Below are 19,742 nucleotides of genomic sequence, written 5' to 3'. Positions count from 1 at the left end.
CCTCTCGGCCTGCTCTCGCCCCTCCTCTCGGCCTGCTCTCGCCCCTCAGGACTTACCAGGTGACTAATCTGCCTTGATTTGTGTTTTCACTCTTTCTGCCCCGAATTTCTTAGGGCTATTCTCCAGTTGTTTGAGAAAAATTGCTCGCTGTTTGCTGTTGAGAATTAAGCTAAGTTTTTCTCAGGTTCTAAATCTTTAAAAATTTACTATAGTTACTAAAATGGTGGGGTTTTTTATGGTCTAAAGAGCTTTAGCTAGGCCGCTGAGTTTTTGTGGGCTGGGGATCCTGTCAGGAATAACAGTGAAGCTGAAATCCCCTTTCTGGTACCAGGAGGCTCAGGCTGAGGACCATTCCTTATATGAATGACTGATGCCGGATCCCCCCGCCGGCCCCTCCTCTATGAATGATTGATGCCGGGTCCCCCCACTGGCCCCTCCTTGTATGAATGACTGATGCCAGGTCCCCCCGCTGAACCCTCTATGAATGACTGATGCCAGGTCCCCCCGCCAGGCCCTCCTCGTGTGAATGACTGATGCTGGGTCGTCCCCCCCCACCACCACCAGGGCCCTCCTCTATGAATGACTGATTCCAGGCCTCCCCCCATGCCCCTCCTCTGTGAATGACTGATGCTGGGTGTCCCCCGCTGGCCCCTCCTCCTGCTGTCCTGAGAGCAGCAGGTCTCCACTCACTTTGCATTGGTACCCTGAGAAAAAGTGCTATTTTAGCTTCTTTCAGGGAAGGTGAAGCATAGAAAAGAAAAAAAAAAAATGACCTTACTCCTCCTTGTTTTACAGATCTTTTTGCCTCTGCCCCTAGACTCCTAAGCTCCTTTTAAGGACAAAGGCTGCTGCCTTTTTTTTGAGTTCATATTAGTTTACATCAATGTGAGATTTCAGTTGTACGTTATTTCTTGACTGTCACCATCTAGGTGCTCCCCTTCACCCCCTGTGCCTCCCCCACCCCCCTGCCCCTGGTAACCACTGAACTGTTTTCTTTGTCGGTGGGTTTGTTCATATTCCACATATGAGTGAGATCATCTGGTGTTTGTCTTTCTCAGTCTGGCTTATTTCGCTTAGCATAATTCCCTCCAGGTCCTTCCATGTTTTTGCAAATGGGATGAGTTTGTCTTTTTTTATGGCTGAGTAGTATTCCATTGTGTATATGTATGCCACATGTTTGTCCAGTCATCAGTCAGTGGGCACTTGGATTGCCTCCATGTCTTGCACAGGCTGCTTCTTGTTCATCTTTGAGTCCGGCTGGGGATTTTTTTTTTTTTTTTTTAAAGATTTTATTTTTTCCTTTTTCTCCCCAAAGCCCCCCAGTACATAGTTGTATATTCTTCGTTGTGGGTCCTTCTAGTTGTAGCATGTGGGATGCTGCCTCAGCGTGGTTTGATGAGCAGTGCCATGTCCGTGCCCAGGATTCGAACCAACGAAACACTGGGCCGCCTGCAGCGGAGCGCACAGACTTAACCACTCAGCCACGGGGCCAGCCCCTGGGGATTTTTTTTAAAATATGGAACAAGTCACATTTGCATGCCATCCTTGTGCAGGCGCCATGCTAATAATTAATCTCTGGATTGTTCCAATTTTAGTGTATGTTCCGCCAAAGCAAGCTCTGCCTTGGAATTCATTGTGCATGTGTGTAAAAAAACATTTAAGTCCTGAAAGACGTGTGCTGGCAGGTGGAGTTAGTGGTCAGGCTAGTCCGCTTCCGCCAGCCCTGAGAGATGAAGGTCAGATCTGCTCCTTTGACGAGGTGTTTGGATACACAAGACGCAGAAGTGGAACAGTGGTCAGTGAGGGCACCTTGATGCAGCACGCTCTGGGCTCGTGGTTTGTGCCGGATACTGTGCTGGGCTGTTGGGACCCAAAGAGGAAAGGAGGAGATGGCCCAGGGCCAGGCTTTCCCCTGAGCCCTGTCCTTAAATCCCACGTTACCACTGACGGGTGTAGGTCCTTGGGAAAGGACCTGTCCAGCTCCCTGAGCCATAGCTTCCTCATCTGGAAAGGAAGTCACAGTGTTTACCTGGAGGGTTGTGCCTAAGTGATCTACCAGTCCAGCGTTTGGCGCTGTAAGTGGGCAGACAGTGGAGGCCTTAAGATCAGTGCACTGCCCACAGACGGTCGAGGCGTGGGAGCAAGCCCTTGTATGTGCCTGAACAGCTGACCGCCGAGCTCCAGTGGGAGGCCTGTGTGCACAGGTGCTGGGGAGAGAGGCGGACAGACAGGGGCCTCGCCCAGCAGGGACCTGTGGGGCCTCCAGCAGAGGGTGGCACAACCACTACTTGGTACTGAGTCAAGACTCCTGAAGCCTTATTAAGGATTAGCTGGAACGACAGGGAACAGGACATTCCATTACAGCAGTAAGGAGTCTCTACAAGGACACCCAGACACCTGTTTTGTAGGGTTTTGGTTCCCAGTTTGCCAGAGTCAGTAGGAACTTCTGCTAATGGTGCCAAGAGGAGAAAGTCTGGAGGAGAGTTAAGTGGGTTTTTATGAAAGGAAGTCTTTTAAACTCTGATGAAGTCTGAATAAGAATAGGGCTTTGGCTCAGCGAGCATTTTCCTATGAAGCTTAGTGATGGGGTCAAGTCTGAGGAATTCAGTGGGAGCCCAGAGTGGCCCCACCCGGCCCCAGTGGGGAACCTCAGCACACTCCTGCAGCCCACCCACTGCTTCCCCAGCTGCTGCCAAACCCCACTCAGCAGGAAACCATTCCATTCCTTTCTGACTCACAGGAACACGAAACAATCAAGAAGGCCTCTACGTACTTCAAGAGGTGGGTGCATAAATACGTTCTGGAATGTGGTACTGTGGTGATAGGAAGGGAGCAGGCACGTTTAATGCTTAACGGAAAACAGGATACCAGGAAATTGACGGCTAAGTAGATGTTGTGCCTTCCTCTTCAGAAGTGTGTGTGTTCCAGGGAAATGCACTGCCTGGGTGCTGAACCTAATCAAGGGTTTATAACAGCAAAGTAACCCAGTTAGGAGTCTGCTGTCACCTTCAATACTTGTAAAAATTCTTTGTTTAGATCTAGTGGCTTTGATTCCAGAATCCAGCTTCTTCTGAGCCTCCTGTGTTCATAGAGCCACTGAGCTAAATGTGACCCTGGGCATCTCATTTAATTGTCAGAACAACTTCATGAAGTTCGTAGTTTGCCCACTTCTTGCCCATGAGAGACTGGGGTTTCTCGAACTGGTCGTCGGCGGACCTGGAGAGGGCCCAGGGGGTCTGATGCCACTGTTCTCATCACTAAGTGAAGCAGGCCCACCCTCCCTACTGTTGAAAGAAAAGTTGCTCTTTTTCACAGAAATAATTTGTGGAGTTATTGTTAATTTTTTCCTGCACCTTAATAATTTTTTTTTTAAAGATTTTATTTTTTCCTTTTTCTCCCCAAGCCCCCCGGTACACAGTTGTATATTCTTCGTTGTGGGTCCTTCTAGTTGTGGCATGTGGGACGCTGCCTCAGCGTGGTCTGATGAGCAGTGCCATGTCCGCGCCCAGGATTCGAACCAACAAAACACTGGGCCCCCTGCAGTAGAGCGCGCGAACTTAACCACTCGGCCAGGGGGCCAGCCCCTACTGCACCTCAATTCTGTTCCTTTACTTTGAAATAACTCCATGATGTATCTGAGTTTGGCAGTTATTTTTTTTATCTATCAATTGGAGAGTAATGCGTAATGATGTAAAGATGTTTAGGAGAAATTTAAAGAGTGTTGGATCTACCGCATGAAATCTGACAGACTGTGTGGGAAATCTCACTGGCTGTGCTTCTCTTTACATTTTTCTCGAAAAGGTTCTGGGGGAACGCTTTCATGTTAACAAGGCACAGTCTCTAAGGCGTATTATTTCTTCTGCATCAGGATGGAATGAGAAGAAAAAGTAGAGTCCATGATGTGACGGTTGTGTCAGCTGTTGACGGTGGAGCCGTTAGAAAAACGCAGCTCTCATTAAAGAATTACAGCAGAAATCAGTCTGAGTTCCTTAAATTCCTCTGTGGTTGTAACAGTCCATATTTAGGGTGAATGGAGTGAGGAGATCCAGCGTCCGTTGTCCTAGATTAGTGGTTTTCCAAGTGTGGCGCCCTCACAGCAGCATGAGCGCTACCTTAGAATTTGTTACCGAGCCCAGGTGAGGCGAGATGAGTCTTCCTACCGAGGGGTGGAGCAGTTACCATGGATGTTGCTCCATCCCGTCCCATCAGGATGAGAACCAGGTAACCGGGATGTTTTCCTCCTTGTAACTCACTCTGGATTGTTAAACTGACAGCACCATTTTTGTGTTTGTAAAAATACTGATTGACTGTTAACACTGATAGTAGTAACAGGACAATCATTACAGGTTAATAGTAGTTAATAAGCCCAAGAAATGTTAGATAATTTTTATGTGATGTGTTTCTTCCATTTCTTCGTCCTTTGAATGACAGGCTAAATAACGACTGTCTGTCTCGGGCTGTTTCTTCAGGTTAAGAACGTGTCTGCAGGCTCCCAGGACATGCCTCCTCCCCCTTCTGACTACATGGAGCGAGTGGACAGCCCCGCGGCCTACTCCTCCAACGGGAAAGTCAACGACAAGCGCTCGTACCCAGAGTCTTCCTATAAATCGACCCCGTAAGTAGCACCTTCCTCTTCTGACAGAATGAGTCTGAGATAGGAATATTTGCACGTTTACACATCGGTTGCTGTTTTGTGCCGTGCGCCTTGCACGCAGGCTGGAGACTGGCCTTTGTCTTGCAGGTGGAGGCCTGGGCTACTTGGAAGATGGGGAGGGCGGGGTCCTCTTCCCCTTCGAGTGCTGCTGTTCTCTGCTGACCGAATAGAGAAAGGGCGGGTCCCTTCGCTCCAGGAAGGTGGCGCTGTCCTCTGTCTCGTGTTGAAGTTCAGGTGAAGGGATGACGTTACTGACTGAGCACAGAGCTGCGTGTGGTTCTCAGTCTTTCCTTTTACTCTAATTATTAGGTCTCATCAGTAGAAGGGGGAAATCACTCACTGATCAACCCCTACCCACACACGTTTTTATTAGACTTGAAGACTTCATTTGAATCCAGAAACTCTTGAGATCTCATTTGCTGTGCATACATCTGGGGGCGTGAAACTGAAAAAGCCTCTAGGTTTTGTTTTAGATGCTGTGTAAACGCCTCACTGGGAGTTTCTGGCCCAGAGGAGGTGCCATTACAGTTACTGAAGTGGATCCCCAGTGAGGGTTAATTTAACCTAACGCGAGCTCTACTTCAGCCTGATGACTAGTGAGAGAAGCACGTTGGAGAGAATGTTAAGGATTGCATGTGATTTTTGCCTACGAATGATAAGCTAGTGTTCCTGTGTATAATTCTGGAACTCCAAATTCCTTTGTAGACCAAAAAAATAGACTTCCCTTTGGCAGGTTTGATTGTTCTAAGTCAAAGGTGTATCTGCTGAAAAACTTCTTTCTTCAAAGTTCTGTCTCGATCCCCCGCCTCCATTTAGTGGGCCTGGTTATGCAGAGAGCCACTCTGTGTGCACAGCAGTGTGGGCGCCTGGGACCCATAGGATGGCGCCAGCGGCTGAGTTAGTTGTGGAATCGGTTTGAGGATAGTAGGTTTTAGTATTACCCTGGAATGGAATTTGGAAACAGACTTTTTGTTTCTGTCCAGTGGGTAAACTGTAAACTTACTTCGTTAGTCCCAGGTTGATGCACACTTTTCCCCAATGTTCTGTTACTACCAACCGCCACAGGGAATAAACGTGTCACTTTGCACACATGTGAATCTATCTGGAGGAAATATGCTAACAGGAGACTTGCTGGGCTGAAGGAAATTTTGATAGATGTTTCGTTTTGTGTTTCATTTTGGTAGCTGTGGTCAAATTGTCCTCCATACGGGTTGTCCCAGTTTCTACTCCCCACCTGCACTCCTGAACGTGGGAAGTCTGGAAAACGCACGTGTGGTGCTCAGTTTTAGAACCAGAAGAAGGGGAGGATGGGGTGGTGCTGAGGGATACGAATGCGACAGTATCTCCCATGGCACCTGACGCATGCAGGCTGGTGGACTCCAGGGTATAGTAGAAATTGTCACGTTATGTGCAGCAGGGGACCGAGTGCTGTGGGGTTCAGAGTACATCCAGCTGGACCGGGCGGGATGCCCACTAATTGTAGCCTGGCTTTCCTCGAGCCCCGTGGCCCACGAGCACCTCTCCTCCTTGTATTGCAGTGGATAGAGAGGAATTAGAAGGGGAGCGTTGTGTCTGAGGGCCACGTTAAACAGGAGGGACCTCAGGACTAGGATTTTCCCCCAAAGCGTAACATCCCTTCAATAACAAGCACTAATCTTGAGTCTACAGCTCAATGAGTTTTCACATCTGTGAACACCGAGTAACCACCTCCAACCGAGAGAGACATTCATGCTGCCCAGAGGTCCTCTTCTGCCCTTTTTCTGTTGGTCCCCACATCCCCCATGACTGTGATGATGCCTGTCAGCATCTGTTAGTTTAGCTTCTTATTGGAGGTGTTGTAAATGGAATCGTATGGTAATTACTCTCATGTCTGCCTCCTTTGCTCATCACAGTGTCCTATACCTTAGAATTTCAAGACAGACAGAATTCATCCTGGATTAGGAGACGGGAGAATTTAGCTAAAGATGGTTGCTTCTCCACCCCTTCTAAGTGAACGTAGGAAGCCCTATCAGGTGCACTCTCTACTATCCTGTCTACACCCAGGGTGAATTAACCTTTGTAAATCAAGGAAGCTGAATGTTGGCTGGCACCTTAGCGTGCCAAATGAGACTATTGTTCAGTTCCAGTAAATAGGCTGTAAGATAACGTGTTGGAACTGTTACACAAATCACAGGAATTCACTGGTTCACATAAGGCCCAGGGATGGCCTGACTTCAGGTGTGGCGTGATCCAGGGGCTCAGACCATATCAGGACTCTTATTGCTGCACTGGGTTTCTTCTCAGTAGAGCTTCTGCTATAGCAGGGTGGTCGTCCACGTTTCCCACGCTGTGCTCATCTTCCAGCCCAGGGTTCAGAAAGTAGAATTTCCTTTCTCAAAGCTTACATATCAGATCTATTGGAAAGATTCTGATTGGCCCTTTTTGGGTCATTGTCATCCCCGAGACCAGGAAGATGGAATTCTATGGTTGGCAAGGCTTGGCTGTTCCCCCCAAGTAATGGTGGCAGTTCTGAAATGCCACACACGTAGTGGCCATCATTCTGACGGTCAGACCCTGATGTTGGTCAAACATTGTTTCTCTTCCCTCACCAATACTGGGTGTCGTGGGAAAAGAGGATTGTTGTGAATGTGTTTTCAATTCAGGAATTACATTGAACACCTGCCGTGTGCACGGCAGTGAGCCGGGTGTCCTGGGGTGCCCCGTCCATGTTCTCATGGAGGATGCTGTCGGATGGGGGCCGAGGAAAGCCCACAGTTACTGCCCTCAGAGTCAGGGCGAGACAGGAGTGGCAGAGGGTAAAACCAGTGAACAAAATGGAAGAAATTCAAAAGCTACAAGAGGGCCTGGACCTTCCGGACCTGGGAGCTGGAGTCAGAGACTGAGGAGATAGACGCTGGTTGCCTCTTGTGGGGTGGGCGGATTTTGACCTAATAGGACTTGTAGCTGAAAGTAGGTTTGAAAATGATTGGGAGCACGCATATTCCCACACTCAGGTTTGTGCATGCTCCCCTTCCCAGGCATGTTGGTTTCACTTTCATGGTGTGTCAGGTCTGTTACCGTCCAGTGTCTCAAAGGTGCAGGAAGATGGGAGGCAGGAAACTGCGGGGGACGATTTCTAGCATCAGTCTGAAACACAAGGGTGGGCCGTGTCTTTCCCCTCTGCGCCCGTCCCATGAACCCCCTGCATTCTGAAGGTTTGTTTGCCACCTCAGGGCAAGAAGCATAGGACCGCGCGGTTTGGGCAGAGTGTCTAGGAACTTGCTAATCATTGACTCAGGGAGAAGGTCACGGTCTCCCTTTTTTAGAAGCAGCATTAACAGCACCCTGTGCCACGTTGACCTGAATAAATTTAGAAAGAAGAAATAAATACCACCGCCCCCAAACTACATGCACATCCTAAAGCTTTAGGAGTGTACAGGAAATTAACAAGTGTGATTAAAATCTAAGACTTTGACAACACTGAGCATCAAGCACTTCTGCATCATCTACGAGATGGTGAACCTTGTAGTCAGAGCTCAAGATATGGCTCCTATAAGTTGAAAGCAATAAGGTGAGGAAGATGGGCCCTGAGCTACCCTCTGTGCCCATCTTCCTCTATTTTGTACTGGATGCTGCTACAGCACGGCTTGATGAGCGCTGTGTAGATCTGAACCTAGGAACCGGGCCGCTGAAGCAGAGTGCGAAAACTAAACCACTACACCACCGGGCCGACCCCTTCAGATGTTTTTAATAGTTGATTTGAATATGAGGCTGCCTTCGGGAGGTCTCAGCGCTTTCTCTGTGTTCTTTCATTTCGTTTCTCATCCTTCTCCAGCTCTGCTACTGGGGAAGGATAAGCTTTGCATTCCTGTTACTCAGAGTATACAGTCAACACAGCTTTCGGTGTTTTAGTTCACGTTAGACTTTGTTTGCATGCTTGTGGCAAAAACGTTATATGCACTTAAAAATCTGATGCAATATTCATTAGTTGCATTAGAAAAATAAGTGTAATTCTTTTCCATTCCATTCATTCTACATGGCTTCAGGATTAACATAGCAATTTTAAAAAGAAGTCTTAATGGGCTCTTTAATCTATTACGATATAAAGCTTTTTAGTTTTTTGGTTAAAACTTTTTGGTTTTTTTAGTTTTTCAAGATTGTATCTTGAAAAGAGACTTGCTATGTAGGAGTCTAGTATTACAAAGAGCTTATCTCTGAGAGTCAGCTTCGAAAGGTAGGTATGTGTGAGCGTTCCTCCTCGCCACACAGCATTCCATGGAACTGGAAGAACCTGTCGGAAAGACTCGCGGTCGTTATTTTCCTGCCAGCCTTTTGTGGGGTTAGCCCCTGGCGCAGGGCCGCTCAGCACCTCTTCCAGATCAGCCCAGACTTCCTAAAGTGAGATGTTAGGTCCATTTCACTTAGAAGGCTTACACATACTCCCCTTCTGCGGGAACCTTAAAGTGCCCCGTGTGCATCAGAGGATCTGCACTGGTGCCGAGTTGAACGCAGGAAGCAGGGATCTGCTCCCTGTTGTGCTGCAAACCGCTCGGGTGCACACATCTCCGTGTGGGCGCCTCCGTGCTCATGTCACTCCTCTGATTGCAATGCCCTGGGCAGGTGCTGTGGTGTACCCAGATCACTGAGAAACGGTCTCTGTTTTATTAGGGTGCCTGAAGTGGTTCAGGAGCTTCCACTGACTTCAGCTGTGGACGACGTCAGGCAGCCTCGGTACAGCAGCAGTGGTAACTTTGAGACGCCTTCAAAGAGGGCGCCCACAAAGGGAAGAGCCGGAAAGTCAAAGAGACCAGAGCAGGACCACTACGAAACCGACTACACGACCGGCGGCGAGTCATGCGACGAGCTGGAGGAGGACTGGGTCAGGTATGCGTGCCCTGCCTGCCGGAGCGCCTAGCGTGAGCCAGCCAGGTCTGGGAGCTGCTCCTCCTAAACTGGGGTGGGTGCTATGACTTCATTTTTAGCGGGCAGGACTGGAGACAGTTTTTGTTAGGTTTTTCCGTTAGTACGCTTTCATAATAAAGAGTGATGTGGAGGGATGTGTTTGGCTGTCACCACGTCTTAAAAACACATCCACCGTCCCCCACGTAGCCGATAAGCCTCACCAGAGCCCTTACTTTACCAGCAGTCACCTGAGAAAGATCTTTGCTGTAAATAAGATGCAAGTGTAGAGGACCTTTGTTTACCGATGGTCAAATCCCCAGAGCAGGGCTGTGGCCCTCCTTGGGCGTTCACTTGTCAGTTAAGCTTTCACGTTGAGACCAGAGATTCTTTTAAAAGTTTAATCCAAAGGACTTAGGCAAACAGCTTTGTAAACAACTGAGTTGATCTGTGTTCAGCCACGGTGGTGGTATTGTGAGTCCATCACTACCACTATACTCATGTCTGACGTGCAGCCTCCTTGTGCGCAAGTCTTCTGAGCAACGGGACACAACTCAGAACATTTGTGGCATGAATGGTGGTTCATCACAATATTGCTTCTCGAGGAGGCGGGAGGGGGTGGCACATGGAGCTCAAAGTCCGTACTCGCTGCTGGTTCTCTTACCTCGCCTTCTCCTCCTCCCCCGAGAGTTTTTGGCCAAGTTCAGGCATCTGTCTGTAAACTGTTTGCCTAACTTGTATCATGGGAGATTTAAAGGAAAACTTTCCAGAATCCTGAATTCTTGTTTCCCTTTTGAGCAAATCATTTAAGTTCTCTCCTCTGTCAAATGAAGCTGTTAGACTGACTTAGAGCTAAAATTTGAGTTCTGTGTTGCTGTGAAGTTCGTGAGTCCTGTGAAACACTTCAGAGTATTTTGTCAGTGGATTATGGGTTAATAGTGTCACCTTCACATGGAAAGAGTAGCTGGAATGTTGAGAGATACAAGTGAGACAGAATTTCAGGGTTTTTCCCATAGTTTAATGCATTGCCAGGTTATTTTTACAATGAGCATGCATTTTTATACAAGTGAATTTTAGTGTCTACCATTATAATCAAAGGACTGAAAATAGCTATTTCCACTTAGGAAAAACAAGATGAAGACCAAAAATACCCAAACAGTCTGAAAACTGTAGGTGGTAGCAGAAGAGCCAGCCGCCAGTCAGCTGCTCTGTCGCTGCAGTGATAAAAACATACTTTGTGTCCAGAATTCCAGTTTTAAGACTTAAACATGAGTTTTCCTTTACCATATGATGTTGTATGTTCAGAATAAATGAGTTCCTATGACTTGAATCTTAAATTTCATAAGTGGTTTTCAACTTTATTTCTAAACATTATGGAGGCATAGTTTTTTTAAAAAAACATGAGCAGTGATGTATATAGTGTCATCGTTCTTAAGAGAACTTGTGTGCATCCCGCCCTCGTGTGCCCATCAGCAGCAAAAAGAAGACAAGAGAATGTCATTCTCACTTTTCACCAGCTTTGTTATCTTTGAGGAGGACACACTGGATTTTATGTCTGCTGGGGATATGTAAGGAGTCATTTTCTCACTCAATTTTTAGGGAATATCCACCTATCACTTCAGATCAACAAAGACAGCTCTACAAGAGAAGTTTTGACACTGGCCTGCAGGAGTACAAGAGCTTACAAGCTGAGCTCGATGAGGTCAACAGAGAGCTCTCTCGTCTGGATAAAGAACTGGACGACTACAGAGAAGAAAGCGCAGAGTACATGGTAAATTCACACCTGACGATTATCGATGACGTGTAATCTTACTCCACTCTATGGAGATACAGTATCCTTTATGCTAATGTCGATACAAATTTGCTGGTAATTATCAGACTGTAATTTCATTGAAGAATAATTGAAATTGAGTCTTGGATGAAAGTCTTTCCAAATTGAAGGGTGCTGATGTAATTAACAATTCCAAAGCAATAGTCTATGTACAGACATCCCTTCCTCTTTAAAAGAAAACAGCTATATTACTTTTTCTATTTGTAAACACAGTTCATTCTTTCTATAAAAAATTGGGATAATACAGAATTGCATACAGGAAAATAAATTGCCTTAAATTCTGCCACCTAGTTGTCACCAAAATATTAGTTGTTAAGCTGTCCCGTCCATGCAAGACTGGACACACACGGTCTTCTACATTGAATCATCTTGTGTTTTATTTTTAGCCTTCCTACTCTTTTACTCCATGATAGTTTTTTTTCCCTCGATCACCTGTTGAGGTAGTATTTATCTAGGTAAAGTTACTCTTTTATTTTTTTTAATTTTTTTATTGGTGAGGAAGATTGGCCCTGAGCTAACATCTGTGCCACTCTCCCTTTATTTTGTTTTTCTGTATGTGGGACGCTGCCACAGCATGCCTTGATGAGCAGTGTGCAGGTTTCCTCTCGGGATCCAAACCTGCGAACCCCAGGCTGCTGAAGCAGAGTGCGCGAGCGTAACTGCTACACCACCGGGCCAGCCCCTACTCTTTTCTTCTTAATCCCTCTTTCCATGCTGCTCTCCTTGGAAGGCAGTCGCTGTGCATGGATGGCACTTAAGGAGTGGGGAGTTATGCTCCAGCTCTTTAAAGGCACTGGACCTGCACAGATTGTTTGGAATTCTTCTGCATGGGAAATTTGTCACTTCCTGCCATGTGTTTATCTATTTATTTAGTCCGTCTTTTACATCAGTATGGACTCATGGTATCTGTTTTATACTGTGGCGTATAATCAACACCACTTTATGTTGTTGCTCGAATTGTTACAGCTTTGACTGTTGGGAATGCTTTCAGTTGCCTCCCATGTTGTAGCCCCATCATTGTGGGGGGTTTTCTTTTTCAGTACTTCCTGGCACTGCTTATATCCTGCTTTTTTTACTCAACAATAGTTTGTTTTCAATTCACATGAATGAAAAGATCTACTTACTGAAAGAATATTTTTATAGCTACACAATTTTCGTTCCTATGGCTGTGCCATAATTTACTTGAAGTTCCATTTATAGAGGGTGACTCTGAGGTGGTCTCCCCCCAGCACACACACGCACACCTGCCCCAGTAACACCCTGGGAGCCTCCTTATCTCTGTACTCTTGGCTGCTTATCTAGCCAGAATGTGAAGTATCTGAGTCAGAGATGATGTACATTTAAAGTTTTGTTGCAAAACTGCCCCCCAGAAAGATTATGCCAGCTGCATTCCTGCTGGCTATGTTCTTGAGGGCCCATTTGACCCACAGCTCACTAACTTTTTGTGCCTGAAAAATGACTGCCTTGTGTCTTAGATATTAGTAATTAAACTTTTTTCATCACTTCATATTGATTTTACTAAAACCCTTTGCCATTTTTTTTTTAAAGGCTGAGTTGTTTGTTTTTGTTTTTTGCTGGGGAAAATTGGCCCTGAGCTGACGTCTGTTGCCCATTCCCCCTCCCCTTTTTTTTCTCCCCAAAGCCCCAGCACACACCTGTATATTGTAGTTGTAGGTCCTTCTAGTTCTTCTGTGTGGGATGCTGCCACAGCATGGCCTAACAAGTGGTGTGCGGGTCTGCACCCGGATTCTGAACCGGCAAACCCCGGACCACCAAAGTGAGTGCATGAACCTAACCACTTGTCCACAGGGCTGGCCCCCTGCTTTGCCATTTTTAATTGAGGTGATCTGCTTTTCAGTTTTGCAGTATTTGCTTTCTATATAGTCTGTCTTCTCTCATGGCTTCTGTGTGGCGTCATCATAAACCTTCTCAACTCAGTGAACGTATGTTGATCGTGATTGTGTCCCTGATGATGTGGAAATGCTGAGGTTAGAAACATAAATAAATCCGTCTCTGCCCTCGAAGAGCTCCTGTTGTAGGAGAGAAACTGGCATCTAAACCGCTGGGCGACGTGACTGGTGCTGTGTTCACAGTAGTGCCGGCAGCACTGTCACTAACAGCTCAGAAGGAATGGAGTCCACGGGGGGGCCAGAGAGTTTAGGGCAGGCTTCACTGGGAGGTGACCATTATGAGCTCCCCAGACAGCAGGGGACTGGGTGCATGAGTACGGCCATAAGGAGAACATGGTAGAAACCTGGAAGCACCAGCATGCTTAGATTTAAAGGATTGCAAATGACAGGCACTGAGAATGGAAGGGGTAGGAGACTAGATTAGTAGAGAAGTTAATGGGGAGTTCAGCCCAGTTCTAATGAGACTACCCTGGTCGGAGCTGTGCCTGACAAGACTGTGGTGTCAGCGGGTGCACGACCTGGCACGGGGGGAGCTGAGAGGCAGCGGAACGACGGGTGCTGGCCTTGACGGGTTCTGGCCTTCACGGATGGAACGTGGGAAATAGCTTACTGCTGTGAATGTCTCTTTACCGGGTCCCTTCGGGCCCTCCTGGTGACCACAACACTTTTAAGAGCTTTAAGACTTTCTCTTAATTCCCTATATTTTTGTCATCAACTAGCATTTTTAGCTCCAAAATACAACATCAGGAATGTTATTTTTGAAAGAGGAAATGCCCCGCTAAGCATATTCCTTTGTGTTTCTCATAACAGGCTGCTGCCGATGAATACAACAGGCTGAAGCAAGTGAAGGGGGTAAGTATTCGCGTTGTAAGATTCTTTGAGGAGGAACTGCTAGTGATGTGTTTCCCTTTTAACCTTTAGAATGACTGAATCCCCGGTCACACCTGCACTGATTATAGACAGAAGGCCCTGTAATTGCAAGAGGAAAACTGTAACTGAGAGGCTGGAACCTTAATTTTGGTCATTTGCAGCTACAACCGATACTGATTTTTTTTAACTTTTTTTTAAGTCGAGGTGTGCATACAGAAAAGTAGACAAATCATAGGTGTACAACTTGGTAAACTTCCACAAAGCAGCCACACACCTTTGCCTGGCACCCAGATCAAGAAATCACATCCTAGGGGCCGGCCCCATGGCCGAGCGATTAGGTTCACATGTTCTGCTTCAGTGGCTCAGGGTTTCACCGGTTCGAATCCTGGGCACGGACGTGGCACCACTCATCAGGCCATACTAAGGTGGTGTCCCACATGCCACAACTAGAAGGATCCACAACTGAAATATATGCACCTATGTACAGGAAGGATTTGGGGCGAAAAAGCAGGAAAAAAAATGAAGAAGATTGGCAACAGTTATTAGCTCAGGTGCCAATCTAAAAAAAAAAAAAAGAAATCACATCCTAATTGCCCTTGTATTGCATTCCAGTTTTCACACTCACCCCAGAGGTACCTAAGTTCTAACATCCTTCGTTCTAACATGGTCGAGTAGTTTTGCCTACTTTGAACTTTATATAAATGGGAATCCCACAGTATGTATTTAGAGTGTGATTTCTTTTGCTTGGTATTACGTTGGTGAGACCCATTCGTGTTTTGGTGTACAGCTGCGGTCCGTGTTTATGGGTGTCTATGCACACGTGCACACGTTTGTTAGGTTTATACTTAGGGGTGAAATTGCGGGGTCACCTGGCACGTGTGCATCCAGCCCTGGGTCGGCACTGTCAGACAGCTTTCCTGCTTTGTGTAACACATTCCCACCAGGCAGTGTAGATCCCAGTTGCTCCTCATCCTTGCCAACACTTGGCATCACCAGTCTTTATGGACTTAAAACATTTTTTGTTTTTAAAAGATTTTATATTGAATTTTTTTTAATTGCAGAACATTATGATTTAAAAGCAGGAGTTTAGTAGGGCATATAGCAACCTTTCCTGTCTCAGCCTCCTTCACCAGTTCCCTTTCCCAGGTCAACCCATATCATCAGTTTCTTGTTGTACTGATTTTTTTTAGGTAACGTATTAGCAGAAAGGCCAGTAAGTTTTCTTGGTGACTTTACAAATCATTAGAAATAAACGTATCCTTTGTCAAACCCAGGTTAGAAGATCCGAGAGAGCAAAGAGAATTAGCCACCCGTGTGGTCCGAGATGCTGCCACAGGTGTGACTCCATTTAACACCCCCAGCAATTCTATATACTAATATTCCCCTTTGTCTCTTCACCTCTGCCTTCCCAGCGGCTGACACATAACTCGTTTTTACCTTGTTCAATTTACCTAGTTCATTTCTTTTCCTTTTCAGTCTGCAGATTACAAAAGTAAGAGGAATTACTGCAAGCAGTTGAAGAGCAAATTGTCGCACATCAAGAAGATGGTTGGAGACTATGACAGACGGAAAACCTAGGCGGCAGGCGCCACACCGAGAGTAAGATGAAGCGGGCGTCTCTGCGGTGTTGGCAGAGGCAGATGACTCTGGACTGACCGGGAGCCCAGGCCTTTGTGATCATAACAGAGTGCTGGTAGCTTTAATATGACAGTATTGATGCATTTTATAAATAGCTTTTGATAATCAACTGGGCTGAACACTCCAATTAAGGATTTCATGCTTTAAACACTGGTTCTTGTATTAAGAACTAACTGTGGTTTGAGGTCTTTAACCCTTTGAGGAAGGTTCCGGAGAGAACAGTGCTGTGAACTTTCATATCCTGGGCGGTCGCGTCGTTGTATCTGAGTGCTCCTCAGTTCGCATCGGTGATCCTGTTAATCCTCCCAGAGTCCTCCCTTCGCATCACGGTCATTCGTAATCACTCCTGTTCAAATGAGGAGCGTGGGTCCCTGCAGTGACGTCTCTGAAGGGCACAGCCTGTCGGCCAGCTCGCACTTTGGGTCAAGTCTGTTCTCCGACTCACTGAGCAGTCCCTGGCCTTCCATATTTTAGCTACTATGACGTTGTGTTCTACCACCCTCCCTACTGATTTTTTTCTGTGTATAAATGGTTAAGGAAGCTTTTTATTGTTTTACGTTATCCAGGTGAAAGATCATGTTAAAGTAACAAATTGTGAAATTTAAAGATTGTAAATATACATTGACTTTTTAAATCAGAATTTAAACCTACTGGTTAGAATTTTCTGTATTTTTAAATACTTTTTAATCTTTTTATGGTTTACATATGTTTTTTCTTAACCAACTAGGCTGTTTCATTTATCAGAGTATCTGATTACATTTATAATTCAACTGTGACTTGAATTGTATCTCACAAAAATGTTCAAGTTCTGTACATATTTTATAAGGTATTAAACCTGGGGTTTTCTTCCTATAATATACCTGTTTGACGTCGTTAGTGCTGTTCATACTAAGCTGTCGAAAACTACACTCATCAGTTGTATCTGTTGCTGTTTTAATCTGTCTTGGGTGCTGTGCTGGCTGCTGGATTCCTGGTCCTTTGGCTGTAAGATGGCCGATTGGTCTTGAAATGGAATACAAAACACCACAAAACACCAAATTACTTCAAATGGTGCCCTTAAATCTCAGCACTTTTTTTTTTAATTCAAATTTTTATTAAGTAAAATTAGCTGATAACACTGGGCATGTAGCTGGTAGCCAAATTGATGTGATTATCCCCCAGTTTAGAACTCTTTTCTTTGAAAATTTTTTAAAGAATAATCTTTAAATCATTGGTATGCAATTCAGGCATTTACGTATATAATTTTTTATATACAAGTCTGAATCATTGTCCAAAGATAAATTTTTAAATGTTTCCATTATAACACTGATTCATTCTTCAAATTGAAGAAATTCTTAATTTTCCATGTGCTGTACGTACTTACTACAAAAGATAATGAATAGTTTATGTTTTTTATCCTTTTTGGATTCAAACCAAATGGTAAGGACTCTTGAGCAACTTGACTGATTTTTATGTGTTAAAGTATAATCTCTTGTTCTCTGAAGTCAATGTACTTAGTTTACAAAGGCAAGCTTGCCATGTTCTGACAAAACAAAAACTATTCAGTGGAATGCAAAAAATCAAATAGCGTGTTCGTGTTGTAAAATTGTGCCATAAAATTGGACTTTAAAATAAAATAAGAAAATCATTTTTCAAATGTGGTACACTAGAGACCACTTCAGGGGCCAGCCCCATGGCCTAGTGGTTAAATTTGGCATGCTCTGCTTCAGTAGCCTGGGTTCTGTTCCCCGGTGCAGACTTACACCACTCATCAGTGGCCACGCTGTGGTGGCGACCCACATACAAAATAGAGGAAGGTGGGCACAGAAGTTAGCTCAGGGCTAATCTTATTCAAGTGAAAAGAGGAAGATTGGCAACAGATGTTAGCTCAGGGTGAATCTTCCTCAGCAAAAAAAAAAATACAGACCACTTCAGGAGCCAGCATCAGAGTGTTTCTGTTGGGGTTGGCATTAACTAGCTAGATGTAACTTTGAAAAGCCACTCGAGCAGTTTTCTAGTCTGAAAAATAAGAAGTTTCAGTTAGATTTCAGAGGTCTCTTTCGTCTCTCATCTTCTGTGATTCTTATGTCTACATCCTGCTTTCTGCTATAAACCATTGTTCCAGAGATTTTGTGGAAGCATGTGATCCATCTGGTGAAGGTTCTTTCCATAGAGTGAGTCCCTTAAATGTGTGATTCTGTATTAAAAGTATATAAGATCAATATTTTTATTTCTATTTTGAAAAATTGAAAGAAATAAGAAAAACTATAAGCAAACATGTACCCACCACCTAGAAATAACATATTAGTTTTATCATATATGCTTTGTATTTCTTGAAATAAATGTATTAGTATTTATAGTCCAAGTTACATTGTACACATATACACTTGAAATATCGTTTAATCCTTACAACAGTCCATTGATGTGTAACCATTTCTCGTTCCCATTTACAGACAAGGAAACATGATTTGATGGGTTAACTGGTCCATGGTCACACAAGCAAGTGACTAAGCTAGGACTGGAATCTAGCTTAGATTCTGTCTGTTGGAATATTGGGTTCTATGCTCCATTCTAGGTTGACTTTGTTAATAAATTAATGGGTGGGGTTCCTGTTTGATGTTAATAAAATATCCTATTTTGAGTGCATTTTAAGTACTTCTCATTACATAACATGCTTCCTCTGAACTATCTGAAGGATATATGTGTAAAGAGGGGTTGGGCGGAAGGGTTCTGTAATCGTGGCTCCAGGACCTTCGCTTCGGTTGGGGCTGTGGGAGGGCCTCACACACGTTCTCCTGCTGCAGCGCTGTGACTGGAAGCGTCTCCTCTGGACATTGGGGAAGGCTCAGCTGGAGCTGTCAGAATGTGATCTCACCATGTGACCTCTGATAGGACAGGACAGAAGATTAGATGGAGGACTGCATCATCCTTCCTGCATTTCATTCTGTCAGCATTTCTCCTAACGGGCATAGTTTTCCTGAATAAAAATGCCCAAGTAAGTTCGGTAGTTTTTAGAAAACACTGTGTTAAAATAATGCCACTTTGGAGTTAGGACATAGACGCATAATCATGATTGTGTGTGTGTATGACTGCAATAAAATGTGGAAGAGTATCCTAAAAAAGATTTCTGGTTGGTGCTACAGGCCTGCTTGCTCTCCCCTGTGTGTGTTGTCCTATTCTTGCTTTGCTCTCCAGCAATCACTTGCTGTGTGACCTTGGACAAATTACTTAGCCTTCCTGTCCATCAGTGTGCTTGTTTGTTGAGATGTTTGTACTTAATCTCATAGCTGTTAGGAAGGTAGTTAATGTGTGACTTACAATAGTCCTTGTCAGAAAGTAATATATGGCTAGTTAGACCTATTTCCCAAAGCCAGAAGGTGAAACTTTAAACAACTTTTTCAAAGGCAAATTCTATTTTAAAAGTATATTTATCGTCCCAATCCCCACATGCTTCGTCTGCTGGGTGCAGCTGTAGGGTGTAAATTCGTTTGAATTCTTGACAGATAACTGCATTAGGCTGGGCATACTCATAGATGATGAACAAATGCTGTAAAAGACAAATTACATATCAAGATAAGGATTATTAGATACTGTTTGAAGCGATTCTGGAGGTTTTGAATGATTTAGTGTCCATCTAAAGGTACTACAATAGGCAGGTTTGCCTCTCCCAGTCCCTGAAGTGGCACAACTTGAATTTCAGCTTGACTCCACTGGCTGAGCTGCTCATGAATTTCCTAACTCGCTGGACTGTGTCAGCCACCCGTGGGCGAAGAACAGATTGTGCCATTCTTTATAGTTGTTCCTTAGTTTTACAAGTTGGAACATCTAGCTAGGTTGGATCACTTTGTTATACCACTTTATGCACAATTAGAATATTGTGTCAGTCATGATTATGGAAGGGATCACCACAGGTGTACGCGTTTCGTTTTGCCTTAGGACCATTACCTAGCTGAGTCACGACCTGTGACTAAAATCTATACGG

General features: G+C 45.0%; 1 protein-coding gene and 1 non-coding gene across 6 annotated transcripts in view; one reads left to right on the top strand and one right to left on the bottom strand.

Annotated features, from left to right (window-relative positions):
• Nucleotides 1–17,506, top strand: part of OCLN (occludin) — a 49,253-nt gene extending 31,747 nt beyond the window's left edge. For all 5 annotated transcript variants that reach the window (XM_046666440.1, XM_046666438.1, XM_046666441.1 and 2 more), the window contains exons 5-9: nt 4,470–4,615; nt 9,302–9,517; nt 11,132–11,303; nt 14,084–14,125; nt 15,620–17,506. In XM_046666440.1, the coding sequence (XP_046522396.1) occupies nt 4,470–4,615; nt 9,302–9,517; nt 11,132–11,303; nt 14,084–14,125; nt 15,620–15,721 (678 nt within the window). In that variant the 3' untranslated portion in view covers nt 15,722–17,506. The remainder of the gene's footprint in view (nt 1–4,469; nt 4,616–9,301; nt 9,518–11,131; nt 11,304–14,083; nt 14,126–15,619) is intronic.
• On the bottom strand, nt 1,511–1,617 carry LOC124243128 (U6 spliceosomal RNA). The gene has a single exon (XR_006889624.1). It is a non-coding gene; the product is annotated as a U6 spliceosomal RNA (small nuclear RNA).
• Nucleotides 17,507–19,742: the final 2,236 nt, after the last annotated feature.

The sequence above is a fragment of the Equus quagga genome, chromosome 7 (assembly GCF_021613505.1).
Source record: "Equus quagga isolate Etosha38 chromosome 7, UCLA_HA_Equagga_1.0, whole genome shotgun sequence".
Lineage (NCBI taxonomy): Eukaryota > Metazoa > Chordata > Mammalia > Perissodactyla > Equidae > Equus > Equus quagga.
Note: the sequence above shows the minus strand (reverse complement) of the source record. Positions and strands in the feature narration are given on the sequence as shown.